This window comes from Melanerpes formicivorus, unplaced genomic scaffold (assembly GCF_026170545.1).
Source record: "Melanerpes formicivorus ecotype bairdi unplaced genomic scaffold, bMelFor1.0.p_v2 SCAF_106, whole genome shotgun sequence".
NCBI lineage: Eukaryota > Metazoa > Chordata > Aves > Piciformes > Picidae > Melanerpes > Melanerpes formicivorus.
This window is the reverse complement of record NW_027142458.1, coordinates 299,245-326,739: the sequence shown is the minus strand read 5'-3', so window position 1 is coordinate 326,739 and position 27,495 is coordinate 299,245. Positions and strand designations below refer to the sequence as shown.

General features: G+C 51.5%; 1 protein-coding gene across 2 annotated transcripts; it reads left to right on the top strand.

Moving 5' to 3' along the window:
• Positions 1-483: 483 nt before the first annotated feature.
• ARL5A (ADP ribosylation factor like GTPase 5A) lies at positions 484-25,754 on the top strand. 2 transcript variants are annotated; one of them, XR_010990880.1, is made up of 7 exons: positions 484-779; positions 3,529-3,589; positions 10,511-10,658; positions 12,656-12,739; positions 17,167-17,318; positions 18,324-19,808; positions 19,889-25,754. XR_010990880.1 is itself a non-coding variant. In XM_068166786.1 (6 exons), exons 1-6 carry the CDS (start codon positions 734-736, stop codon positions 18,370-18,372), a joined length of 540 nt encoding a protein of 179 aa, XP_068022887.1. In that variant the 5' UTR covers positions 484-733; the 3' UTR covers positions 18,373-25,754. The 2 variants fall into 2 exon arrangements, 1 of the variants encoding a protein (XP_068022887.1); XM_068166786.1 differs by having other exon boundaries at positions 18,324-25,754.
• Positions 25,755-27,495: the final 1,741 nt, after the last annotated feature.

Sequence of the window (27,495 nt, the reverse complement as noted above, 5' to 3'; positions counted from 1 at the left end):
TACCATGGAATTGTTTGGGGTGGAAAAGCCCTCTAAGATCATCCAGTCCAACCACCAGCCCAACACCACCACGGCCATTAGACCTTGTCTCAAAGTGCCATGGCCAGAGGTTCCTGGAACACCTGCCGGGATGGTGACTCCACACCGCTCTGGGCAGCCTGCTCCAGTGCCTGACCACTCCTGCAGCAAAGCAACTGTTGCTCCTGTCTCCTGCTGCAGTTCCAGTCACCCCTTGATCCTGTCACAACAGGTCCTGTCGAAAAGTCTGTCCCCAGCTTTCTGCTCGGCCCCTTTAAGCGCTGAGAGGCCACCAGAAGGCGTCCCTGGAGCCTCCCCTTCTCGCAGCCGAGCGAGCCCACGGCTCCCACCCTCCGCGGGCCAGCAGGAGGGCCGGGGCGGGGCCGCGTGATGGCGGCCAGCGCCGCCCTGACGTCACAGCGCCGCGCACGCCCCCGCCCGCCCCGGCCCTACGGTGGCCGCGCAGGGCGCTGCTCGCGGCGCGGTTTCTCCTTCGTTCTGCGGCCGGCGCTGAGGCGAGAGGAGCGGGGTGGCGGCGGCGGCTGTGGCCGTGGTGGCGGCGATGTCCCAGCTTGAGCAGGCCTGGCGGGGCCCTAGCCCGCCTTTTCAGCGGCAAAGCGGGCGCCGGGCCGGGCCCTGAAGCCGCCCGCCGCCCCGGGAAGACTGGGTAACCCCCCGAGGGAACCGGCGAGGCCCGGAGCTGCCCCGGCTGAGGATGGGGATCCTCTTCACCAGGATATGGAGGCTATTCAACCACCAGGGTGAGGGGACGGAGCTGGAGGAGCAGGCGGTGGCCCGGGAGGCGGCGGCGGGACGCGCAGGTGCCGGGCCGGGCCTGAGGGCGAGCCCCGGCCGGGCCGGGCGGCGGCGGCGGCGGCTCCGCACCCCTTGAGGGGCGGCCGGAGAGGCTCGGAGCCGGCTGCCCGCCCTGCTAAACCAGCCCAGCTTTGCCCACCGGGGCTAAAAGGCGATGTGGCCTCAGTCCCTCCGCCCTGCCCGGCGCTGGGGGGCAGCCCCAGAGGACGAGCCGCCGCCAGAAAAGTTGGGGGACTTGAGCCCTCTCCCCCCGCCCCGGCCTGAGTCACGGGCCGGCTCCTCTGCTGCGAGGTGGATGTTCAGTTACCGAGGTGTGCCGAGGGAATCCAGCCGTGTTGGCGTGTGGTTTCCTCTCGCCATCGGCAGAGCGTGCTTCATTCGTGGCGTTGAGCGGCAAACCTCAGTAGCTGGCGAAGGCGCTCATGTGCGGGGGAAAGGTTGGAAGTTCCGCCCGGCCCCCAGCAGCGAGGCTTTCGCGGGAGCTCTAACGTTGTACCCCGCACGCTGCCGCCCTTCCCCCGCGTTTGCTGCCGAGGTCTTTTACTTTTGGTTTGCAGTGAACTTCAGCGGGCTCCCCCACGCCTGTTGAACGTCCCGGTTAACACCCGCTGCAAATCCAACCAGGCGTTTTTGTCTTGTAGCCTCCAGCCCCACCTCAGATCTCCCGTGCCAGCTGCTTCCCTAACCTCTGCTATCCTGGCAGCACCACACCAGAAACAAAAGTTCCTAAGTTGTGTGGGGGTCAGGTAAGCAGCTGTTTCGACAATATTGTGCAGTTCTGCAGCATTCTTGAGGCTGGAGCTTCTGGTTGCTGCTCCATCAGACACCTCTGCAAAACCACACAATATTGGTAAAACCTCAACCCAGAGAACCCCCACTTACCTGGCCCCTCTCCCTTCCCTCTCTCCTCTGTGATAAATCGATGCAAGGGTACTTTGCTGACAGGAGGAATTGATCTCTGGTTGTCTGAAGCTTGGGCAGACATATAATGGCTTTTTGTTGCCCTTGAGGACCACAGGGGAGGGGGTGGAAGAAAGCCCCTTCTCACAAAGCTTTTCCTTGCATGAATAGTGCTGTTGAAGGCAGGGCTGCTCGTGCAGGGGAAAGTTGTGTACTATAACTGAGAGCAGGCAGCACTGCCTTGTCCTAGAAATCATAAGTTGGTGTGGGCTTGACAGCAGCAGCTGTAGAATTCAGGTTCCATTTTGTGCTGCATGGGAGAGAAGATCCTAAACAGAAACAGCCATTGCTTCTGGTGTTGAGCTCCCAAATGCCTTCACATATGTGCTAGGGGAGTTTTGTGTAGGACTCTGTGGTCTACCTAAGGCTAAATTGGGTGGCTGCTGGGAAATACTTGTGGGCAAAAAAAATCTGTTCTCCAGATTCCAAACCTGCCAAAAGGAGAAGAGGCTGCTGAGGCTACAACTACCTGAAGGGAGGTTGTAGCCTGGTGGGGGTTGGTCTCTTCTTCCAGGCAGCCAGGGCCAGAACAAGAGGACACAGTCTCAGGCTGCGCCAGGGGAGGTTCAGGTTGGATGTTAGGAAGAAGTTCTACACAGAGAGAGTGATTGCCCATTGGAATGGGCTGCCTGGGGAGGTGGTGGAGTCCCCATCACTGGAGGTGTTCAGGAGGAGACTTGCTGGGGTGCTTGGTGCCATGGGTTAGTTGTTTAGGTGGTGTTGGATTGGTTGATGGGTTGGACACGATGATCTTGAAGGTCTCTTCCAACCTGGTTTGGTTTATTCTGTTCTATTCTGAGGGAGACAGGTGGAGCACCCTGCTCATCAGCGTTGTTGGGGGACTTCCAGATCGCATCAGGTTGGAAGGGACCCTCAAAAAAGCCATCTTAGCCAACCCCCCTGCACTCAGCAGGGACAGCTCCAACTAGATCAGGCTGCCCAAGGCCACATCAAATCTGATCTTGAATGTCTGCAGGGATGGGGCCTCAACGATACCCTGGACAACCTGTTCCGGTGTCTCTTCGTTGTGAAGAACTTCCTCCTGATGTCCAACCTAGATCTCTCCTGCTCCAGTTTCAAACCACTGCCCCATGTCCTATCCCCACAGGCCCTTCTAAACAGTCCCTCCCCAGCCTTCCTGTGGGTCCCCTTCAGATACAGAAATGTAGCTGTGAGATCTTCCTGGAGCTCTCTCCAGGCTGAGCAGCCCCAGCTCCCTCAGCCTGTCACCACGGGGGCAGGGGTTCTCTTGCCGCCTGATCACCTCTGCGGCCTCCTCTGGACCTGCTCCCTCGGGCCCACGTCTCTCTTGTGTGTTTCCCAGCTGTTTGCAAAGAGCTTAAAATGTTGCAGGATGTAATGAAAGAGCAGCCTTATGGAAATGAACTTTCAAAGCGTGTCTTGGAGAGCTGCTGAAGTTTGGGAGAGGCAGACAGCAGCCTGCTCTGCTCTGGGCGGAAGCTTAGGGAAGGATTCCAGCACCTGTCATCCCTCAGAAATTGTTCCTGTAGATGAGCAGATGGGGACAAATTTACACTCACTGACCTGCTGTGGAGAGCACAGGGGGTTGTGCACCTCTGCAGGCAGAGAGGCTCTTAGGTATGGCCTGTGAAATGTGGCAGCTGAAGTGTTGGGGCAGTGCTTGTTTGCTTAGGAAATGGCTCTGCCAGTGCAGCGTTAACCTTGCGGTTATCACGGTGGCAAACTTAACCCTGGTGATCCTTTTCCTTGCAGAGCACAAAGTAATCATTGTTGGGCTGGACAATGCAGGCAAAACCACCATTCTCTATCAATTGTAAGTATGGACTGCAGCTGCACTTCCTGCACCTCGAGGTGCCTGTTGAATATGTGTTGCTCTGAAGGGCTGTTTGCTGCTTTGCCCTGGGTGGGGTGGGTTTGGGGTTTGGTTTGGTTTTTGGGGTCTTTTTTTTCACTTGGAGAGCATCCAGCTGGGGATAACAGCAGAGCAGAGGTGGCAGTGGGTCAAAGCGTGTGTTTGCAGTTGGGAAAGGGCCCTGCTTTGCCTGCTGTATGGGTAGGGTTTTGTTCAGAGCTTTTCTTTCTCACATTGCTCTGCTTCTGCCACTTAAATCATAGTATCAGTCAGGGTTGGAAGGGACCACAAGGATCATCTAGTTCCAACTCCCCTGCCATGGGCAGGGACACCCCACACTAGATCAGCCTGGCCAGAGCCTCAGCCAGCCTGGCCTTAAACACCTCCAGGGACTGGGCCTCAGCCACCTCCCTGGACAACCCATTCCAGGGCTTCACCACTCTCATGGGGAAGAACTTCCTCCTCACCTCCAGCCTGAATCTCCCCACCTCCAGCTTCACTCCATTCCCCCTAGTCCTATCACTACCTGAGATCCTGAGCAGTCCCTCCCCAGCCTTCCTGTAGGCCCCCTTCAGATACTGGAAGGCCACAATTAGGTCAGAGAATCATAGCATGCTGGAGGTTGGAAGGGACCATAAAACTCTTCTAGTCCAACCCCTCTGCACTCAGCAGGGACATCTGCAACTGGAGCAGGTTGCTCAGAGCCCCAGACAGCCTGACCTGCAGTGCTTCCAGGCATGGGATACCTACCACCTCTCTGGGCAACCTGGGCCAGCATCTCACCACCCTCAGTGGCAAAAATTCCTTCCTCTCCTCCCCTCCCCTCCCCTCTGAATCTCTCTCTTTCAGTTCAAACCATCACCCCTTATCCTGTCACAACAGGCCCTGCTCAAAAGTCTGTCTTCTGCTGTATTCTCAGCCCCTTCAAGCACTGCAAGGCCACCAGAAGGTCTCCCTGCAGCCTTCTCTTCTCCAGGCTGAACAAGCCCAACTCTCTCAGCCTGGCCTCACAGCAGAGGGCTCCCAGCCCTGCCAGCATTGCTGTGGCCTCCTCTGGCCCTGCTCCATCAGCTCCCTGTCTGTGCTGTGCTGAGGACTCCAGAGCTGGCCCCAGCCCTGCAGGTGGGGTCTCAGCAGAGCACAGCAGAGGGGCAGAATCCCCTCCCTGCCCCTGCTGCCCACACTGCTGGGGATGAGCTCAGGACACAGCTGGGGCTGGGCTGGCAGCACTGGGTGCCAGCTCCTGTCCAGCTTTGCACCTATCAGCACCCTCAAGCCCATCTCCATGGGGCTGCTCTCCAGCCTGGATTGATAGTGGGGGAGTTGCCCCAGCCCAGCTACAGGACCTTGCAGCTGGCCTTGTTGCCCCTCATGAGGTTCACTCAGAGCCACTTCCCCAGCTTGTCACAGCTGCCTTTGGTGTCACTGTGCAGGCTGTTGGCCAGCCCTCTGAAATATGGTTGCATTGAGCCTAGCCACAGGACAGTGCCACAGCATGTGGAGACTAAACTGTTGTGGGAGTAGCAAAGCCTTCCCTCACCCTGCCCTGACTTCTTGTGTCCCAAGTTGTGCTTCCTTCCATGCTGTTTGTGGTAGAGGATGAAAGAGGAAGGCTGAGGGCTGGCTGAGCTCAGGGCAGCGTAGCTCTGTGGCTGGTGGCAGTCATAGTATCATAGTATCAGTCAGGGTTGGAAGGGACCACAAGGATCATCTAGTTCCAACCCCCCTGCCATGGGCAAGGACACCCCACACTAGATCAGGCTGCCCAGAGCCTCATCCAGCCTGGGCTTAAACACCTCCAGTCCATGCTGTTGTGCAGCTTCTGCCTCTCCTGGTGGCTCTGGCTGGAGTTTGTCTGGGGCTAGCCCTGCTGCTGGCTCACATGAAGCTTGTGTGAGCTTCCTGTGGCTGCTGCTCAGCTGTGTTTTGATAAAAGGCTAGGAAATTGATCCCAGGCTGAGAAGCTTCTAGGTGGGACAAGCAGCTCAAGGTCTGTTTATGAGAGGTTTGTGGTTTCTCATGTGAAGCAGTCTGGTGTTGGGAAGCATTCCTGAGTTGGTATCAGAAGTCATTGCAGTGCAGTGGTGTGGCCACACCGGTCCCAGTCCTGCACTCCAAGTGTGCTCTCCTACAGCGCTTGGCTTTGGTCAGGCCGTGGCCTGCCTTTGCCTCCCTGCAACACGACACTCGTGCAGCAGGCTCTGTGGGGAAGGTGGAAGAATGAGGCTGGCTGTTGCTAGTTGGATCAGGAGGGAGAGATTTTCAAAAGCATGGATAGAAGGAAGGATATTTTTTTACACAACTAGCAGTGGCTGCAGCTGAGGGCTCTCCTTGGTGCATCTTAATGCTGCCTGTGTCTTTCTGCTTCCTCCACAAGTATCTCATGATTCTTCTCCTCTCTGCAGCCTCAATGTTTGCCTTGCCCTTTTGTACAGTGGATCTCTCTGTCTCCTTTTCCTTTATACTCTTTTTAGCTCCACAGGACTTCCCCTTCTCTCTTCTTGTTTTCCAACTCTGGCTGCTGTCCTCTGTTCCTCCTCTTTAACCCTGCCTCCATCTCTGCACATCCCATTTTTACTCTTACCGTTTCCTTGTGGCACCAAAGTGTCCTGAGCAAGAATAAACGTGTCTCACTCATGGACTGTGTCCCTGAAAGCATCATCTTTATTTTTCTCTCATTAACCTTCCCTAACATCTGATTTTCTGCATTATTGAAAGCCTGGCCCAGCTTTACTAAAGGAAAGCTGAAAAGTGATATCACAGAATGATTGGGTTGGAAGGGATCATCCAATTCCAACCCCCTGCTGGGGGCAGGGACACCTCCCACTAGATCAGGTTTGCTCAAGGCCTCATCCAGCCTGGCTTTGAACAATTCCAGGCTTGGAGCCTCCACAGCTTCTCTGGGCAACCTCTTTTAGTGGCTCACCACCCTCATGGGGGAACATTTCCTCCTAATGTCTCATCTGCAGTGTGCCCGGGCGGCCAAGAGGGCCAATGGCATCCTGGCCTGCCTCAGGAACAGTGTGGCCAGCAGGAGCAGGGAGGTCATTCTGCCCCTGTACACTGCACTGGTTAGGCCACACCTTGAGTCCTGTGTCCAGTTCTGGGCCCCTCAGTTTAGGAAGGAGGTTGACTTGCTGGAAGGTGTCCAGAGAAGGGCAATGAAGTTGGTGAGGGGTTTGGAGCACAGCCCTGTGAGGAGAGGCTGAGGGAGCTGGGGTTGCTTAGCCTGGAGGAGACTCAGGGGAGACCTTCTTGCTGTCTACAACTCCCTGAAGGGAGGTTGTAGCCAGGTGGGGATTGGTCTCTTCTCCCAGGCAGCCAGCACCAGACAAGAGGACACAGTCTCAAGCTGTGCCAGGGGAGGTTCAGGTTGGATGTTAGGAAAAAGTTCTACCCAGAGAGAGTGATTGCCCATTGGAATGGGCTGCCTGGGGAGGTGGTGGAGTCACCATCCCTGGAGGTGTTCAGGAGGAGACTTGCTGGGGTGCTTGGTGCCATGGGTTATTTGTTTAGGTGGGTTGGATTGTTTGATGGGTTGGACACAATGATCTTGAAGGTCTCTTCCAGCCTGGTTTATTCTATTCTCAATCCAGCTTCTCCCAGTTCTCACAGGAGATGAGCAGAGATAGCCAGCAGCACAGCTAGTGTTGGTTGGTGCCCTGGCCATTGCTTTGATGTCAGGAAGGGTCACAGCAGACATTGTGGTGGTGATCCTTCTAAATGACCATGGCAGCTTCACTCCCCTCAGGCAGCAGTAAGTGTTTTGTGCCTTCAAGCTTCATGCTGCCCTTACTTCAGTGAGGAGTAGGGAAGAATCCTCCAGTCCCATTGCAAACTGTGAGATGCCAGCAGCCTGAATGTGAAAGGCTCCAGGTCTGGTCAAGGAAAGGGGCGTTCACAGAATGCATCAGGTTGGAAGGGACCCTCAAAGGTCACCTTGTCCATTTCCCCTGCAGTCAGCAGAGGCATCTCCAGGTAGAGCAGGTTGCTCAGGACCACATTGTCCTTGAATGGTTCCAGGGCTGGGGCCTCAACCGCATCCCTGGGCAACCTGTTCCAGTGTTTTACCATCATACATCTCTTCCAAGCATGAAAAGAGTTCTACTCTGTCCCTGCCCATGGCAGGGGGCGTTGGAACTGGATGATCCTTGTGGTCCCTTCCAACCCTGACTGATTCTATGATTCTACTTAAAACCTGAGGGTTGTTTGTTTTTAACATGAAATCAGCCACAGCCAGCTTTGAACTGTTAGCCTAGCTTTAATGTTATGATTCTCTCTTGCCATCCCTCCTTTTTTTCTCTGTAGTGGCCTCCACATGTGTGTTGTGAGAGGGTTTCTTGTTAAGATGCTGCTAAGACACTGGGTAACTGGGATTCCTTCTTTATATCTTCAATTCTCTAAGGAAACATTCCAGCACCATTACAAGCCTCAGATTGCTGTCACTGTAACTAAAAGCTCTGCTGAAGCCTCAGAAAGTGTTCATGTTAAACTGAAAGGCCAGATCAAGATTGAAAGGGAAGGGGAAAAAAAGAGTGATGAAGCTCTCTGACAAATGGTTGATGTTTTCCTTGGGAGTTCTTCTAATTGTCTTGGCATCCCCCTGACAGTGTGAATAGACTGGATGTTAGGAGTGTCCAGAAGGCCCTGCTGATGTGAAAGTGGTGCTCTTGTGGCAGTCTCTGCAACAATGTCTTTGAAGTGTGTCACCTCTGATCTTTTTACCTTGGAGAGCTTCTGGTGGCCTTTCAGTGCTCCAAGGGCTGCTCAGCAAGCTGGGGACAGGCTTCTGAGCAGGGCCTCTTGTGACAGGACAAGGAGATCTCCTGGTGGCCTTTCAGTGCCTAAAGAGGCTGATCAGCAAGCTGGGGACAGGCTTCTGAGCAGGGTCTGTTGTGACAGGACAAGGAGATCTCCTGGTGGCCTTTCAGTGCTCCAAGGGCTGCTCGGAGAGCTGGGGACAGGCTTCTGAGCAGGGTCTGTTGTGACAGGACAAGGAGATCTCCTGGTGGCCTTTCAGTGCCTAAAGAGGCTGATCAGCAAGCTGGGGACAGGCTTCTGAGCAGGGCCTCTTGTGACAGGACAAGGAGATCTCCTGGTGGCCTTTCAGTGCTTCAAGAGGCTGCTCAGCAAGCTGGGGACAGGCTTCTGAGCAGGGCCTGTTGTGACAGGACAAGGAGATCTCCTGGTGGCCTTTCAGTGCTTCAAGAGGCTGATCAGAGAGCTGGGGACAGGCTTCTGAGCAGAGCCTGTAGTGACAGGACAAGGAGGTCTTCTGGTGGCCTTTCAGTGCTCCAAGGGCTGATCAGGAAGCTGGGGACAGGCTTCTGAGCAGGGCCTGTTGTGACAGGACAAGGAGATCTCCTGGTGGCCTTTCAGTGCCTAAAGAGGCTGATGAGAAAGCTGGGGACAGGCTTCTGAGCAGGGCCTCTTGTGAAAGGTCAAGGGGTAGTGGTTTGAGCTAAAAGAGGGCGATTCAGACTAGGGAGATGTTTCACGCTGAGGGTGGTGAGACCCTGTCCCACACTGCAGAGAGAGGTGGGAGATTCCCCATTCCTGCAGCCATTCCAGGTCAGGTTGGCTGGGGCTCTAAGAGCCCTGCTCTAGCTGCAGGTGTCCCTGCTGAGTGCAGAGGGTTTGGATTATATCAACTTTAAAGGTCCCTTCCCACCCAAACCATTCTGTTTTGTCTCCAAAACGTAGTGTTGGAGGGGGGCAGGGAAGGAAGTTTGGATGTTAAGTAACTGCACTGTGAAGAAACTGTGCTCTCAGTGGCCTGCCCTGGGTGCATGGAGAGGTGTAGTACATTTGGTGGAGCTGGACTGGGAGTTGTTTTTCTGCAGCCTTGGAAATCTTGTGGTCTGACCACACTCTTGAAGCAAAACAACCGTGCTGTCTCCTGTGCGTGCCAAGAGCGGCCTGGAAAGGAGGAAGCTGAGCGCTTCAGACAGCTCCTGAAGGAAACCTTCTCTCAGCTTTGTGATTTGGTTCATTATGGGAGAGCTTGGTCCATGAAAGCTCTCTGAGCTCTGTGATTTGGCTTCTGCAGAGCTCACAGAGCCCCTTTTTTATTGCTGTGTTTATTTGTTGTTCTTCAGTAACAATACATGAGGAGAGACCTCGTTGCTCCCTGAAAGGAGGTTGGAGTGAGGTGGGGGTTGGTCTCTTCTCCCTAGTATCAGGTGATGGAATGAGAGGAAGTGGCCTGAAACTGTGTCAGGGGAGGTTTAGGTGGGAGACAGGAGCAATTTCTTTGCTGCAAGCATGGTCAGGTGTTAGAACAGGCTGCCCAGGGAGGTGGTAGATCACAGGATATTAGGGGTTGGAAGGTGGATCATTGAGTCCAAACCCCCTGCCAGAGCAGGAGCATAGAATCCAGCACAGGTCACACAGGAACACATCCAGATGGGGCTGGAAAGGCTCCAGAGAAGGAGACTCCACAACCCCTCTGGGCAGCCTGTTCCAGTGCTCTGTGACCCTCCCAGTGCAGAAGTTCCTCCTCATGTTGAGGTGGAACCTCCTGTGCTGGAGTTTCTATCCATTGCCTCTTGTCCTATCCCAGGGTGCCTGGCCCCTCCTTTTTGAGCCCCAGCCTTTAGTGACTGATAACCATTGATTAAATCCCCCCTCAGTCTTCTCCAGACTGAACAGCCCCAGGGCTCTCAGCCTCTCCTCACAGGGCAGTGCTGCAGTCCCTTCAGCATCCTGGTAGCTCTCTGTTGGACTCTCCAGGGTCCCCATCCCTGGGGGTGCTCAGGAGCGCTGTGGCCATGGCGCTTTGGGAGAGGGTTTGCTGGCCATAGCGGTGTTGGGTTGCCTGTTGGACTTCCCATCCCCGACAACCGTGTGCTTGTTTGTGCCTGCGGTGCGCGGCTGCGGCAGCTCCATGAACGAGGTGGTGCACACCTCGCCCACCATCGGCAGCAACGTGGAGGAGATCGTGGTGAACAACACGCGCTTCCTCATGTGGGACATCGGCGGCCAGGAGTCCCTGCGCTCCTCCTGGAACACCTACTACACCAACACCGAGGTGAGCGCCGCGCCCCTGCTGGGCTGCCCTCTCTCGCCACTGCTGGCTGCAGGGGGCCTGAGCTCTGCCCAGGGGCACTTCACAGTATCACAGTATAACTTAGGTTGGAAAGAACCTCGAGGATCATTGAGTCCAACCTGTCAACACAGACCTCATGACTAGACCATGGCACCAAGTGCCACGTCCAATCCCCTCTTGAACACCTCCAGGGATGGGGACTCCACCACCTCCCTGGGCAGCACATTCCAGTGACGAACGACTCGCTCGGTGAAGAATTTCCTCCTCACCTCGAGTCTAAACCTCCCCTGGCACAGCCTGAGACTGTGTCCCCTTGTTCTGGTGCTGGGTGCCTGGGAGAAGAGGCCAACCCCTTCCTGGCTGCAACCACCCTTCAGGTAGTTGTAGAGGGCAATGAGGTCACCCCTGAGCCTCCTCTTCTCCAGGCTAAACAATCCCAGCTCCCTCAGCCTCTCCTCATAGGGCTTCCGGAGGCCTCTGTTAACTGGTCCCACTGCTAACTCCTTGAAGCTAGAGACCTCCTCCTCCTCTTCCCTAAGATGCATGACAGGATGTTCCAAGGAAAACCAACTTGTTTGTAAGGATTCTGTGTCCACCTTTGGGTCTGGACACCAGTTTGTCTTGGCATTGCAGATCTCTGTGCTTTACAAGTCCCCTTTTGTGGACCATGACTGCTCTGATGGAGTCACTATCCCTGGAGGTGTTTAGGAAGAGACTGGATGGGGTGCTTGGTGCCATGGTTTAGTTGATGAGATGGTGTTGGGTGCTAGGTTGGACTTGATGATCTCTGAGGTCTTTTCCACTCCACTCCACTCCAATCCTATTCCATTCCATTCCTACTCTACTCCTATTCCTATTCCATTCCATTCCTACTCTATTCCTATTCTCATTCCATTCCATTCCTACTCTACTCCTATTCCCATTCCATTCCATTCCTACTCTACTCCTATTCCTATTCCATTCTATTCCATTCTATTTTTACTCTACTCTACTCCCATTCCATTCCATTCCATTCCAAAGTAGATATAATCATAGAATCACAAAATTGTTTTGGTTGGAACAGACCTTTAAGATCAACAGGTCTTGTCTGATCCTATCCTATCCTATCCTATCCTATCCTATCCTATCCTATCCTATCCTATCCTATCCTATCCTATTCTCTCCTCTCCAGCAGATGCTGTAGCACCCATCCAACCCCTTAGGAGTGAGACTTAAAACCCAACAGTATTCCTCCAAGGTTTAGGAGCTCAGACTTGCAAGCTCCCATGATCTTAGAGGATCTTCCCTAAGCACCTCCAGGAATTTTAAGAGCTCCTTTAGCTGTTTAAGTTGCAGCACATAGCCTGAACTTGATTAAAGCAATGACTGAAGTCAGGGTTTCCTATGTGTTATCAAATATGGTTAAAAAAAAAAGGTTCTTTTCTGTAGTAATTTCATTCTGCTGTGCTCCCTGTGTGATGCTGTGATGTGTGTCTGCATGCATGCTTCTGAAGCACAGAGCTTGCAGGGGTTTGAAATCCCTTCACAATGTGTTTTTGCCTGTCAGTGCAAGCAGAAAGCTGATACAGTTTACCTTTTCAAGGCTGCAGCGAAGCATTTGAGGCATCCTTGTGTTCCCTCAGGACAAAAACCAGGTCTGGGATTACAGAGCCAGTGGCTTTCAGTATAAAATTTTGACTGGAAAATGGGAACTCAAGGGATGTGTCAGAGCTCCCTTTGTATGCAAACCCCAGCACAAGCTGTGAACCAGCAGCTTGTGTTGGGTAATCACACTCTGGCTGCCAGAGGTGACCTGGCAGTGCTGGCTTAATGGTTGGACTTGATGATCTTAAAGGTCTCTCCCAACCAAAACAATCCTGTCATTCCATGATATCTGATAGCAGTCTGGATAGTGTGATGGGAGCAGTGAGCTGTTGTGCTGGTGAGTGTCTGGCCAGAAGGAGAGTTTGTTCTGACTAATCACTTCTCTCTTCTTCAAGTTTGTGATAGTTGTTGTGGACAGCACAGACAGAGAGAGAATTTCTGTGACTAAAGAAGAGCTCTACAAAATGTTAGCACATGAGGTGAGTAGACCCTCTCTTTTCTCTGCTTTCATACTTACTGTGGGTAAAGGTCTGGGTGATACATGTTGAGGGAAGCAGATTGTCATGATGTTAGTGAAAGGTTCACACTTTAATCTGTAAGCTGGAGACAGACCAGGAGGCAGCAAAGCCTCTCCCATGAGCCCAAGGCAAACGTAGATCAGAGCTGTCTTGGTCCTGCTGAAAGCTCTGTCTTGTGACCCTCCCAATATAGCTGTGCATGAATTACACATTCCTCAAGAGAATTCCCACAGAAGTAGCTTTTCAGCATCTGAGTGCCTCACTGGAAGAGAATCCCAGCAGGGAAAGGGCTGGAAGGGGCCTCAGGAGATCACCCAGTCCAACCCCCTGCTAAAGCAGGGGCACCCACAGCAGCTTGCCCAGCAGCACAATGGCCAGGGGCATTTGGAAGCTCTCCAGAGAAGAAGACTCCACAACCTCTCTGGGCAGCCTGCTCCAGGCCTCCAGCACCCTCACACCAAACAACTTTCTCCTCATCTTCAGATGCAACCTCCTGGCTTCCAGTTTGTGTCCATTGCCCCTTGTCCTGTCCCTGGGCACCACTGACAAGAGTCTGGCCCCAGCCTCTTGCCTCCCACAGCTCCTTTAGCTCTTGCTGAGCATTGCTCAGATCCCCTCTGGGGCTGCTCTTCTCCAGGCTCCACAGCCCCAGGGCTCTCAGCCTTTCCTCCTCACAGAGATGCTCCAGGCCCTCAGCAGCTTTGTAGCCTCCACTGGACTCTGTCCAGCAGTTCCCTGTCTCTCTTGGCTTGAGGAGCCCAGAACTGGACCCAGCACTCCAGATGAAGATCCTAACAGAAAATAGGAGCTGTATATGGCTGTTGTGATTTTTCAGCTCCAATCCTTGTGAACAGCTGAATGAGGTCATTATAAAAACAAACAAACAAACAAACATTGTTCCCTCCAGCAACTTAATGACTGGTTTGGGTAGCTCTGTGGTTGCTGAATGTTGTCTGATTTCATAGTGACACAGACACAGCCTTTGTCATGTGTGTTGTATGAACCAGCTCTGTGAGTGAAGAAGTGAGCTGCCTGTGGCTGTAGTAGCCATGCTCCTGTGTGCAGGGGAGAATTGCAGGAGCAAGGTGTCATTTGCCAGCTTTGAGAGAGCTTCTTTAAAACTCAGCCCTGTATTGGGTCTAAAACTGAGCTGTCTGGGTCTGACTCAGAAATACTAGAGTGGTGTGCAACCAAGAAGTACCCACTGACCTTTAAAGGTCCCTTCCACCCCAGACCATTCTGTGACTCTGTTACATGACCTGAACATCCCAAAGATTTCCTTCCATCCATCCATGCAGTGCAGCACCACCAGAGCCCTTTTCACCTAAGCTTGACTCCTGCTGGGACTCAAGTTCAGTGCAGACTGGATCAGTTTGAGATGACACTGAGCTTCCAAATTGGAGAGTCACTATAAAGCTGTGCATTAAGTTGATGCCATTATACCCCAAAATCTTACATCCCTGTGCCTTCCAGTGTTAGAAAGTGGCTACAGGAGACCTGGAGAGATGAGCAGGTCATTCTGCCCATGGGGGTGGTGACAAGCTTGGTAGTCAGTTTGTGTTGGCAGGATTCAGATAGTGTGGAAGTTAAAATGAATGATGGAATGAAGACAGGCTGAGAGAGTTGGTAGTGTTCAGCCTGGAGAAGAGAAGGCTCCTGGGAGACCTCAGAAGAATACAGGAGAGGTGGGTAGGGACTTTGGACAAAGGTATGGAGTGACAGCACGAGGGGTGATGGCCTCAAACTGGGAGAAGCTGGATTTAGATCAGACATGAGGAAGAAATTCTTCCCCATGAGGGTGCTGAGGTGCTGGAACAGGTTGCCCAGGGAAGCTGTGGAAGCTTCAAGCCTGGAAATGTTCAAAGGCAGCCTGGTTGAGGCCTTGAGCATCCTGGGCTGGTGGAAGGTGTCCCTGCCCATGGCAGTGGTGTTGGAACTGGATGATCTTGAAGCTCCCTTCCAACCCATTCTGTGATTCTATATTTAAGCTTGGGGCATTCTTTACTAGACCTCAGGAAGGGCAAAGACATCCTGAGCATATCCTTTGGGTACTCTAAAGCATTTGAGAAGCCCCAAGTGCTTTGCCTCCTGCCCTGAGTTTCTGATTTGGGCTACTTAAATTAAACTTGTGTTTAGTAACAGCTACTAAAGTAGGTCTGGCTTTCTTGGCTGTGGGGGAGCATTAAATGTGCATGGGGAAAGACCTGTTGCTGTTGAGTCTGCTGCTGTCAATGTCAGAGGTGAGCTGCAGTCTGTTGCAGTCTCTGAGCATGATCTTCATTTACTCTCTAGAGGAAGATGCAGAAGTTGTTAACAAACTGCATTTGAAAGGAGGGAAGTCTGGAGCTACCAGCAGCATGAATGCCCTGGCTCCTTGGTGGGAGCCTCTTTGCTGTGCTCTCAGAGTCCTCCTCTCACAGTAACTGTGCCCTGTTGTTCCCCAGCAGGATGTTTTCAGTATATTCTGCTAACTCCAGATGCTGTGATGATTGAAGAGAACAACAATACACATGAGCTGACCTGAAAGTCAAATATTTACTTAGTCTGGTTTCTTTCTTCCTTGCAGTCCTTCAAGGCTTTTTCTTTGGGCTGAACCAGTCCATTGAATTCTTGTGAGGGCAACAGGGAATTGCCCAGGTCACTTCCAACTATTTTCTGCACTAGGAGATGGTGAATTCTTTCTAAGGCTTGTAAAAATTGGTGTGCCTGATAGGCACTGAAGTGAGTAGAGTCCTCTTGGCTTCCTGCCTCTTCTTGTCACAGGGACAGCTCTTCAGAACTAAGTGTACTACTGTACTAGTGTCATTCCAAGAAGCTGGAGATAAAATAAGCTTGCCCCAGATGCAGCTAAATTACAGAATCACCAAGTGGTGAGGGTTGGAAGAGACCTCTGGAGATCATCCAGTTCAGCCCCCCTGCTAAAAGAGGGGTGTCCACAGCAGCTTGCCCAGCAGCACAGTGGCCAGCTGGGTTTGGAAGCTCTCCAGAGGAGGAGGCTCCACAACCTCTCTGGGCAGCCTGCTCCAGGCCTCCAGCACCCTCACACCAAACAACTTTCTCCTCATCTTCAGGTGGAACCTCCTGGCTTCCAGTGTGTCTCTTGCCCCTTGTCCTTTCCCTGGGCACCACTGACAAGAGTCTGGCCCCAGCCTCTTGCCCCCCACAGGTCCTTTGTCTCTCGCTGAGCATTGCTCAGATCCCCTCTGGGGCTGCTCTTCTCCAGGCTCCACAGCCCCAGGGCTCTCAGCCTTTCCTCCTCACAGAGATGCTCCACGCCCTTCAGCATCTTTGTAGCCTCCACTGGACTTTCTCCAGTAGTCCCCTGTCCCTCTTGAGCTGGGGAGCCCAGAACACTCCAGATGTGTCTGACTAGGGCAGAGTAGAGGGGAACCTCCCTTGACCTGATGGCCACACTCCTCACAGTGCACTACAGGTCACCATTGGCCTTCTTGGTCATGAGGGCACATTGCTGGCTCCTAGGGCATTTGTTGTCCCTCAGCACTCCTGGGTCATCCTCCCCAGAGCTTCCAGCAGGTCACCCCTCACCTGTACTGGTGCAGGGGATTCTTCCTCTCCAAGTGCAGGATCCTACACTTGCCCTTGTTGAACTTCATGAGGTGCCCCTTAGTCCCAACTCTCCAGCTCTCACTGAATGGCAGCACAGCTTGAAGTGTCTCAGCCACTTAGTTCTGCTGTTTTCAATATTTCATGGACCTCATAAAGGAGCTTTTTTGTGATGTGCTTGTTCCTGCTGACATCCCTCCTTTGATTCTAAAGCAGTGCAAATGCTGATTTTCCACAAATTCTGTGTTTCCTCTACATAAAATACTGCTGCAGCTTGCTTTTTGCTGCCAGCTGCACTCTCAATGCTTGGGAAGGGGTGGGATTCCCTCTTAGAGGGCTTGTGTACAGGGAGAGCCTGCTTCTGGCTCTGCTGAGCCTCAGGGCTGCCTCACAGGCAGGCTTGGTGAGGTTTTACCAGGGCTTAAAGAGCTCACTCCTGCTGCAGAGTCTGCTGATCCGGTGCTCATGTCAATCTACACAACCATAGAGTGTGGAAATAAAAGCCTGGCTCAGGAGGAGGCAGGGCTTGGTTTGGATGCAGAGGAGCCTGCAAGGTCAGGGTTAAATAAGATCCAGGGTACCTCTGATCCTCACAGAGCACAAAAATCCTTTCCATGGCTTTAGAGAGCATCCTAGGCAGAGATTGGACCTCTGTGCTGCTGGATCAAAAGGTTCTCTGAAGGGAAATGGCAGTCAGCCTGCAGCATTGTAGAGTTCAGGGCCTTGTTTCTGCTAGGACCTGAGCTTCTCTGCCTTGTTAATCCTCTCTTTACCTCTGAAGGATGGGTTGTAATCACCTTTTGCCCCCCCTTCTTTCTCCCTAGGACTTAAAAAAAGCAGGTTTGCTGATCTTTGCTAACAAGCAAGATGTCAAAGAGTGTATGACAGTAGCTGAAATCTCTCAGTTCCTGAAGCTGACTTCAATTAAGGATCACCAGTGGCACATTCAGGCGTGCTGTGCTCTAACTGGAGAGGGGTAAGAGTTATGTCTGTCTGGAGAGGGGGAATCTGGAATGGATTTGGTGGTTTTAGTGTGGCTTTTAACACAACTCCTTCCTCTGGCAATAGTAATTTTACACTTCCAGATCTTTTTGCCTCAAAAAATGTTGACTTTAGGATCAGTCATGATCTAAAACACAACTTTTTGCCCTCAGAAGATGCTGACTTAGGATCAGTGATGGTCTAAAAACCAACTTGGCTTCACCTCACAGTGATAAAACTTTATATGACTTGGGCCTCATGAGGGTGGGGTTGGAATCACCCAAAAGCTGTTCTGGTTTATTAAGAATAATTGTAATGAGAGATAAGTTCATTTTATGGCCAGCCTGATCTAGTGTGGGGTGTCCCTGCCCATGGCAGGGGGGTTGGAACTGGCTGATCCTTGTGGTCCCTTCCAACCCTGACTGATGCTATGATAGCTTGAAGTGCTGGGATCTGAAGTCTCTCACTTGCATAATGAGATCTAGGAAATCTGGTGAGCTCAGGGTGAGCTCAGTGTTCCTGGAAATGATTCCATCAGTCAGAACTGGAGTTCTCAGGAAGGCTTGACATTGATGCCATGGAATAGAGAGCTTGTAAGGTCTAATACAGACTTTAGAGCAGCCTTCCAGTACCTGAAGGGGCCTACAAGAAGGCTGGGGAGGGGCTTCTGACAAGGGCTTGCAGTGACAGGATGAGGGGCAGTGGGTTTGAGCAGGAAGAAAGGAGACTGAGACTGGAGATTGGGAAGCAATTCTTTGCAGTGAGGGAGGTGAGACACTGGAACAGGTTGCCCAGGGAGGTTGTGGATGCCCCCTCCTTGGAGGTGTTCAAGACCAGGTTGGATGAGGCTGGTGGAAGGTGTCCCTGCCTGTGGCAGGGGGGTTGGAACTGGATGATCTTTCAGGTCCCCTCCAACCCAAACCCTTCTATGAATTATCTTTGAAGAAATTCCCCTGAGCAGTGCCTGTGTTCCTTAAAAGCTCTCTCTTTGTGTTCACAGGCTGTGCCAAGGACTCGAATGGATGATGTCAAGACTTAAGATCAGATGATTTTTAATGACCTCTTTGCACAGACCTTGCTTCAGAAGAGCTGTCCCCATGGTTACCTTCCCAGTGGCAGAATTAATGGGTTAGGTGTATTTATACCAAACTGATTGCAACAACTTTCTTTTCTACATTAGATGCACACACACACACACACACATACCTGTATATAAATTAAGACCATGCAGCAGAAAGAAAGCTGCAGCTGATGGCTCCAGTTTGGCTTCCCTCTTCCTTTTTCCTCTGAGGATGAGTTTAAAAGCTGTGATCAACCTTCTTGTCAAGAGACAACCACTCGGAGCAGTCTGGTGGTGAAGATGGAGAGGAAGGAGCTTTGACCTGAGTTCATTTAGTCCAGTGTAGCCCTCCCTAGGTGAAGATCTTGGCTTCATTACTCCAGTACATTAGAGAGCAAATTGATGGCTTAGACACCCACCAACCTGCCAGTATTTTTAAGGTTCCTGATGTTACAAATGCAGAACTCTCTTCCTGTCTGTGTACTGTACATACTTGTGTATATTTATACCTCAATTTTAGGCTAACTGCAATCTGTTCAGACCAGTGTGTGAAGCTGAATCAGTATGTTGACAGCAGGACCTCCTGTTTGAGATGGCCAACGTTGTCACCACCACCTCTTTCCCTTTGTTACCTGCTGTGGCTGGAAGGCTCATCCAGGCGGGGCAGGCAGGTGGCTCGCCGCGACTTGATAAAGCAAACTCTCTCTTAAGCCCAGTGCTGGTTTCTCCCAGGATTTCTCCATTAGGATGCCAGGATGGCTTTGGGGTGCATGGATTGAGCTGCAAATTTTGCAGTGTTGGCAGAGGATCCAGATGTATCAAAGGAGCTGAAAAGGAGATGGATTTCCTTTGGATTAGGTGACTCCAAGTGATTCGTGGGGTGTCATGCTCTCCTGTGGTACTGCTCTGCTGGGTCCTGCAGTACTGCTCAGTTATGATTCAAGGCTAGGACCTCAGAAAGGGAAAAAGATCATCTCTCTGTTGTTTTTCCTTTTTCTTAACCAAAGAAGAGGCACAAAAATATGTTCAGAGTCCCACTGGAACCTTACAGACGAAACCATACTCTGCATTAAGTGGTTGGGGTTGTTTTCAGAGGAAGGCACACTTTGATAGCATAAAATGTGTCTGTTTATATCTGCATGCAAGGGATGGAACTGGGATGGGGAACAAACAGATCACACTACTTGAAAAGCCATCAGTCAGCCCTTGATGGTGTTCCCACAGCAGTTCCAGGGCAGTCCTTCTCGAAAAGAGAATTCCCTTGCGTGGTCCCCAGGTGAGTTAGAAGTGTTGGAACACTACATGATTATCTGCTCTCACTGTAGCACCTGAGGGGATGGAGGTCTGCAGCAGCTCTCCACAATGCCCCTTTTGGAGGACACAGGTTTGGCAGAGTGTCCAGAGTGCCCCTTTTGGAGGACACAGGTTTGGCAGAGTGTCCAGAGTGCCCCTTTTGGAGGACACAGGTTTGGCAGTGTCCAGAGTGCCTCTTTTGGAGGACACAGGTTTGGCAGTGTCCAGAGTGCCCCTTTTGGAGGACACAGGGGTGGCACTGGAGTGTCCAGAGTGCCTGTTTTGGAGGACACAGGGTTGGCAGAGCATCCAGAGTGCCCCTTTGGAAGGACACAAGGGTGGCAGATGGATGCTCTGAAGCATGAGCAGTGCTGTGGAAGTGTGTGTAGCCTTAATCCCAGGCTTTGTGATGTTGGGGATGGATATTTGGGGAGCAAAATGAAATAAGTCCCTGTTTCAAATGTCCCCCCCTTTTGTAGCTGATACATCTGGAAAAGGCTCTCTTTTTCTTTATTTTTTCCCCTTTTTTTAAAGAAAAAGCTTAGTTTGAACTTTTTAAGGTGCTTCTCTTTGGGATAATCTAATCAGCACCCCCTGCCTTCCCCTCTGCTTGCTTCACGCCGTGAACCTGTGGGGAGAAGAAAAGGGAGGCAGCCTCAAAAGTCTGTGTTTAACAAAGGCAGGTAAAGCATTTTACCTTTTTAATCTCTTTTTTTTCTGGTCTCTCTGATGCTGACTGGCTGGGGAATCTGCTGTGTCTGCTCTACATTTTAACATGGACATGCATATACTTAGGGTGCATGCACATAGGTCTTGGTATTTAACTGGTGTATTGCAAACTGTATCCAAGAAATAACAATGGACTGCAAAGAACTCTTCTCAGTTTGTCTGCAGGAAATGAGCTCTCTGCACACCCTTGCCTACAAGATGGAATTGTACCTTTTCTAGTCCTAAAAAAAAACCCAACAACAATAACAGAAAAGAAGAAAAAAAAAAAAAGCAGACTTGCTTCTAAACAGAGTTTGGGTTTTGAGTCTTGTGTCTTCCCTTCCACCCTGCTGAAGTACTGTGCTGTGGGACTGTGAAGTGTCCCCTCTTTTTGGCTGGATCTCTAAAAGGTTGTGTCTTGTGGTGGGATTCGGTTTGTTGGGAAGAACCCCATGCAGAGCTACAGGCTGGGGGCAGAGTGGCTGAGAGCTCCCAAACAGAGAGGGACCTGGGGGTGCTGATTGACAGCTACCTGAACATGAGCCAGCAGTGTGCCCAGGTGGCCAAGAAGGAAAATGGCATCCTGGCCTGCATCAGGAATAGTGTGGCCAGCAGGAGCAGGGAAGTCATTGTGCCCTGTGCTCAGCACTGGTTAGGCCTCACCTTGAGTCCTGTGTCCAGTTCTGGGCTCCTCAGTTTAAGAAGGACATCGAGACTCTTGAAGGTGTCCAGAGAAGGGCAATGAGGCTGGGGAGAGGCCTTGAGCACAGCCCTGTGAGGAGAGGCTGAGGGAGCTGGGATTGTTTAGCCTGGAGAAGAGGAGGCTCAGGGGAGACCTCATTGCTCTCTACAACTCCCTGAAAGGAGGTTGTAGCCAGGAAGGGGTTGGTCTCTTCTCTCAGGCAATCAGCACCAGAACAAGAGGACACAGTCTCAAGCTGTGCCAGGGGAAGTTCAGGCTGGAGGTGAGGAGTTCTTCCCAGAGAGAGTCATTCATCATTGGGATGTGCTGCCCAGGGAGGTGGTGGAGTCCCCATCCCTGGAGGTGTTCAAGAGGGGATTGGATGTGGCACTTGGTGCCATGGTCTAGGCATGAGGTCTGTGTTGATAGGTTGGACTCAATGATCCTCGAGGTCTCTTCCAACCTTAGTGATACTGTGAGACTGTGATACTGTGAAAGTTGAGTTGTTCCTCTTCACAGTGAGACACTGGAAGAGGTTGCCCCAGGGAGGCTGTGGATGCCACCTCCCTGGAGATGATCAGAGCCAGGTTGGATGAGGCCTTGAGCAACCTGCTCTAGTGGAAGGTGTCCCTGCCTATGGCAGGGGGGTTGGAACTGGATGATCATAGAATCAGAGAATTGTCAGGGTTAGAAGGGACCTTGAGGATCATCTCCTTCCAATCCCCCTGCTATGGGCAGGGACCCCTCACACTAGATCAGGTTGCTCAGAGCCACATCCAGCCTGGCCTTAAAAACCTCCAGGAATGAGGCAGCCTTAAAAACCTCCAGGAATGAGGCTTCCACCACCTCCCTGGGCAACCTGTTCTAGTATCTCTCCCCCCTCATGGGGAAGAACTTCTCCCTACCATCCATCTCGAAGGTCCCTTCCAACCCATTGTATGAATCTATGAAAGAAGCAGCACAGAGCAGTCCTTTGGTAGCTGCTTCTTGCTGAAACTTGTTGCTCACTCCCTGGCTGAAATCTGTGGGACCTGCTGCAGCTGTGTAATGAAAGTGTGGTGGCTTTTCCAGGCATGGCTCATGTTGCAGCCAGACATCTGAAGCTTACATATGGCTAAAGTTATGTTCACTCTTTTGGTTTGTTTCACCTTCTCAGTATCCTGCCCACTTCTACTTCCCATGGCCTCTTAAGTGTGGTTCACTTCATCCTTGTTTCACAAGCAGGATGTTGGGAGTGAAGTTGTGCCACAAAAACAATATCATCTGTGCTCCAAAGAGTTTAGGATCCCAATGGTTGTCTGTGTGTTGGATGATGAACCACCCACCCTTAACCTGACTACAAAAAGAAAGATGTGGGGACACCATCTAGTGACCTTTCAGTGCCTGAAGGGGGATGCAAGACAGCTGGGGAGGGACTTTTGGCAAGGATTTGTGGTGATAGGATAAGGGGGGCATTGGCTTTGAGCAGGAAGAGGGGAGATGGAGACTGGAGATTAGGAAGTGAGGGTGGAGAGACACTGGAACAGGTTGCCCAGGGAGGTTGTGGATGTCTCCTCCCTGGAGGTGTTCAAGGCCAGCTTGGATGAGGCCTTGAGCAACCTGGGCTAGTGGAAGGTGTCCCTGGCCATGGCAGGGAGGTTGGAACTAGGTGATTTTGAAGGTCCCTTCCAAGCCAAACCCTTCTGTGATTCTATGCCCAATGTGATGATGACTTTTCTATCTATTGCATGATCCCATCATGTTTTAGAGGGCAGATTTTCTTCTCAGCAGCTGGAATCCCATGGTGGCCAAAGCCTTCTGCTACATTGAGTGCCTGTAGCATTCCAGAGTTGGGAATGGAAGGAAGACACAGCTTCCTTGGAAGTGCTGGGTTTGCAGTCTCCGTAAGGACGATGGCTTGTGTCCACAGTAGTTGGGCAACTCCTTGTCACCCCATTCTAAACAGAGAGGATGATCCCAAGTTCACAGAATCAGCCAGGTTGGAAGAGACCTCCATGATCATCCAGTCCAACTTATCACCCAGCCCTATCCAATCAACTAGACCATGGCACTGAGTGCCTCATCCAGGCTTTTCCTGAAGATCTCCAGGGACGGTGACTCCACCACCTCCCAGGGCAGCCCATTCCACTGGCAGATCACTCTCTCTGTGAAGAACTTCTTCCTAATATCCATCCAGTTTTCACCTTGCCTGGTATGAGTGTGCCTTTTAAGTGCCACAAAGCACAGCAACAGTGGAATGGTGTCATCTCAGAGTGGTGTTGGCTTAGACATCAGGAGGAACTTCCTCATGGTAAGTGGTGACACACTGGAACAGGTTGCCCAGGGATGTGGTTGAGGTCTTGTCCCTGGAGACCTTCAAGATTAGGTTGGATGTTAGGAAGAAGTTCTATACAGAAAGAGTGATTGCCCATTGGAATGGGCTGCCCAAGGAGGTGGTGGAGTCCCCATCACTGGAGGTGTTCAGGAGGAGACTTGCTGGGGTGCTTGGTGCCATGGGTTAGTTGTTTAGGTGGGTTGGATTGGTTGATGGGTTGGACACGATGATCTTGAAGGTCTCTTCCAACCTGGTTTGGTTTATTCTATTGTTTATTCTGAGATCAGACTTGATGTGGCCCTGGGCAGCCTGGTCTAGTTGGAGATGTCCTTGCTGACTGCAGGGGTGGGTTGGACAAGATGACCTTTTGAGTGTCCCTCCCAACCCCATGCAACCTGTGAAGCTGTGTCACCCAGCTGTTGTGGCAGAAGCTTTTGTAGGCAGGTTTGTCAGCATGAAGGTTCCTCCCAAGAAGCAGTGTGCTTGCACAGCTGCACATCAGAATATACAAGTGTACACCCTCATGGAAGGGGGGTGGCTGTGGTGGTCCTGTTCTCTTGTGGAAAGGTAGAAATGCTTTAAAGTGTAGGCACCTGGTGGAGCTGGGGAAGAGCAGCTGAACTTTTGCCCACCTCTTTCTGTACGTGCTCCTTGCTTACAGCTCTTTCCCCTGTAGGACAATTCCCATTTTCCCCACCACCCTGCCCACGTGAAATCTGCATCAGTACTGCTTTGAACCTCACTCAGTTATTGTTTGGAGGCCATTGTCTCTCCCATGAGTCACAACCTTGCTTTCTATTGCTTTTGTGGCATTGTGTTGCCTCGGCTTCCAGCTAGCGCTGGAGGTTTGCCTTTGTTCTTCGTGGAATCGTTCTTAGGCTATGAGAAAAGAGGGAAGGAGCCTGTCAAAGTGGTTATTGAAGTGTGGTCTGCAGAGTGCCATTTTCCTAGGAAGGAAAAAAAAACACCCAAATAACTAAGTCATGTTTCAGCAATCTGAACACTTCAAATGTTTCTTTTGGTTTAGCAGATAATAAACTTGGTAAATCATCTCTGCCTTCGTGAGCTGAAAGTAGAGCAGATGTGTGATTGTATCATAGTATCAGTCAGGGTTGGAAGGGACCACAAGGATCAGCTAGTTCCAAACCCCCTGCCATGGGCAGGGACACCCCACACTACATCAGGCTGCCCAGAGCCTCAGCCAGCCTGGGTTTAAACACCTCCAGGAACAGGGCCCAAACCACCTCCCTGGACAACCCATTCCAGGGCTTCACCACTCTCATGGGGAAGAACTTCCTCCTCACCTCCAGCCTGAATCTCCCCACCTCCAGCTTCATTCCATTCCCCCTAGTCCTATCACTACCTGAGATCCTGAGAAGTCCTTGTGAGGAGAGCTGGAATGTAGAACCTGCAGAACGTGGCCAGGGATCTCTGTAGCTTCATTTTGTTCATGATTTCATTGTTTTTTGTCCTCCAAGGAGGTTTAGTTGCTGTTTCCCTCTGCCTTATACATCATGTTCCTGGGTGGTGGAGTCACCATCCCTGGAGGTGTTCCAGAAACCTGTGGCCGTGGCACTTTGGGCCATGGTTGTGTTGGGTTGATGGTTGGACTTGGGGATCTTAGAGGTCTTTTCCAACCCAAACAATCCTGTGACTCTATGTGTGGATATTGAACATGTTCTGATGGGCACCAAGAAGGACATTGAGACTCTTCAGTGTGTCCAGAGAAGGGCAATGAGGCTGGGGAGAGGCCTTGAGCACAGCCCTGTGAGGAGAGGCTGAGGGAGCTGGGGTTGCTTAGCCTGGAGAAGAGGAGGCTCAGGGGAGACCTCATTGCTGTCTACAACTACCTGAAGGGAGGTTGTAGCCAGGTGGGGGTTGGTCTCTTCTCTCAGGCAATTAGCACCAGAACAAGAGGACACAGTCTCAAGCTGTGCCAGGGGAGGTTTAGGCTGGATGTTAGGAAGAAATTCTTCCCAGCAAGAGAGATTGGCCACTGAAATGTGCTGCCCAGGGAGGTGGTGGAGTCAGCATGACTGGAGGTGTTTAGGAAGAGCCTGGCTGAGGCACTTGGTGCCAAGGTTGAGTTGATGAGATGGTGTTGGGTGATAGGTTGGACTTGATGAGCTCAAAGGTCATTTCCAACCTGGTCTGATCGGTTCTGTTCTATTCTGTTCTGTTCTGATTTCTCAGACTTCACTTTGGAAATCCTACATTTGTCCTTGTGTCAGGATGGTCAGCTGGGATTGTTTGCAAGGAACCCTGTGGAAGTATCTTAATCCAAGTCTGCTTGGCCTTGTAAGCCTCCTCCTCCTGTGAGCAGGTCCTTCTGAGTGGCCCTAATAAAGCATTAACTGTGTGGCTGTCAGGCTAATTATGTCTGGAGAATGGTTTGTAACTAATTGAGGTGGATGTAATATTAAAGCCTTTAACTGGTGCATCACTGAGCATTACAGGACAAGGGTGACTTGATGGCACCAAGGAAGAAAAATGCCTCTATGTATAGTTCAGTGCTATAAACAGGGAATCCCAGCATGGTGGGGGTTGGAAGGGACCTCTGGAAATCATCCAGCCCAACCCCCCTGCTAAAGCAGGGGCACCCACAGCAGCTTGCCCAGGATCTCAATGGTCAGGATGAGACAAACATGACTTGAGTGCAGTTGTTGCATTAGAAGTGCAGAAATGAGGGGTTCTAGGCATTGCCACTGCCACTTCTGTTCAGAGTGCTTTAGAATCACAAGCAGAAAGGATATTCCTGCCTCACTGGGCTTTGACTGGGTCATTCTTATGTTGTCCAGGCTTCTTCACATCACTTCTTTTATTCCTAACAGCATCATGCTCATGGAGCAGGTCCAGAGGAGGGACACAGAGATGATCAGAGGGGTGGAGCACCTCCCCTGTGGGCACAGGCTGAGAGCTGGGGCTGTTCAGCCTGGAGAAGTGAAGGCTTCAGGGAGACCTTAGGGCAGCCTTCCAGTACCTGTAGAGGGCTGCAGGAGAACTGGGGAGGGACTTTTGCTAAGGGCTTGTAGTGACAGGATGAGGGCAATGGCTTTGAGCTGGAAGAGAGAAAATTTAGAGTGGGTATTGGGAAGAAATTCTTTATGGTGGGGGTGGTGAGATGCTGGAACAGGTTGGCCAGGGAGGTTGTGGATTCTCCTTCCCTGGAGGTGTTGAAGGCCAGGTTGCATGGGGCCTTGAGTGACCCAGTCTAGTGGGAGGTGTCCCTGCCCATGGCAGCAGGTTTGGAACTAGATGATTTTGAAAGTCCCTTCAAACTCAACCCTTTCTGTGGATCTCTGAACAGTAACTGATCCAGTTTAAACTCTGTCTACATTCTGTTTGATCAATGCTTTCACCATGGCCTCAACTTTTCATACTCCATTCTTTCCCAAGCCCTTAGATCCTGTCCCCACAGGCCTGCACTCAGCCTGTAGTTGCTGTCCTAAGCAGGTGACTGAAGGCACCCAACTCTTGGCTCCTTCAAGCACACACAAACAGAGCTCTAACACTGAACCTGCAGGTCTCTGAGGAGAAAGTAAACTTCTCAGATAAGTGTATTACCAGTGGAGCTGGGCTGCAGCAGATGAACTGTGTGCTACCAATGCAGAGTAACTCCTGTGCCCCATCTGTTTTAATCCCAAGACCAGAGTCACATTTCTGCTCATCACTTGTGTTTTCTACTTCTCTTTCTAAAAAGCTTCTCTCTTCTTTCTAAAAAGCTTCTCTCTTCTTTCTGAAGGATGGAGGCTGACATTGATAGTACAAGAAAACTTCATTCCAGAGCATAATTAGCACTTCAGATTAATTCCCAGCTGTCCAAGGGTTGGTGTTCTTTGGCTTGAGTGCTTCTGGGTCTGAGCCTTAAGTGTGGGTGTTGAAGTCATTCAGCTAAATCTTTTAATAAAGATATTTCATGTAATAAATTCCATTTATGGTTCTAGGCAGGAACTTTTCCTGGCATTTTAGCAGCACATTCCTTGAGTTCTTTCCCCCTTTTACCTCTTCCTGGCTTTTCAGATCTGATTTCAACAAATCCAAGTGCTGGGTGCTGCACTTTAGCCACAGCAACCCCATGCAGTGCTACTGACTGGGGGCAGAGTGGCTGAGAGCAG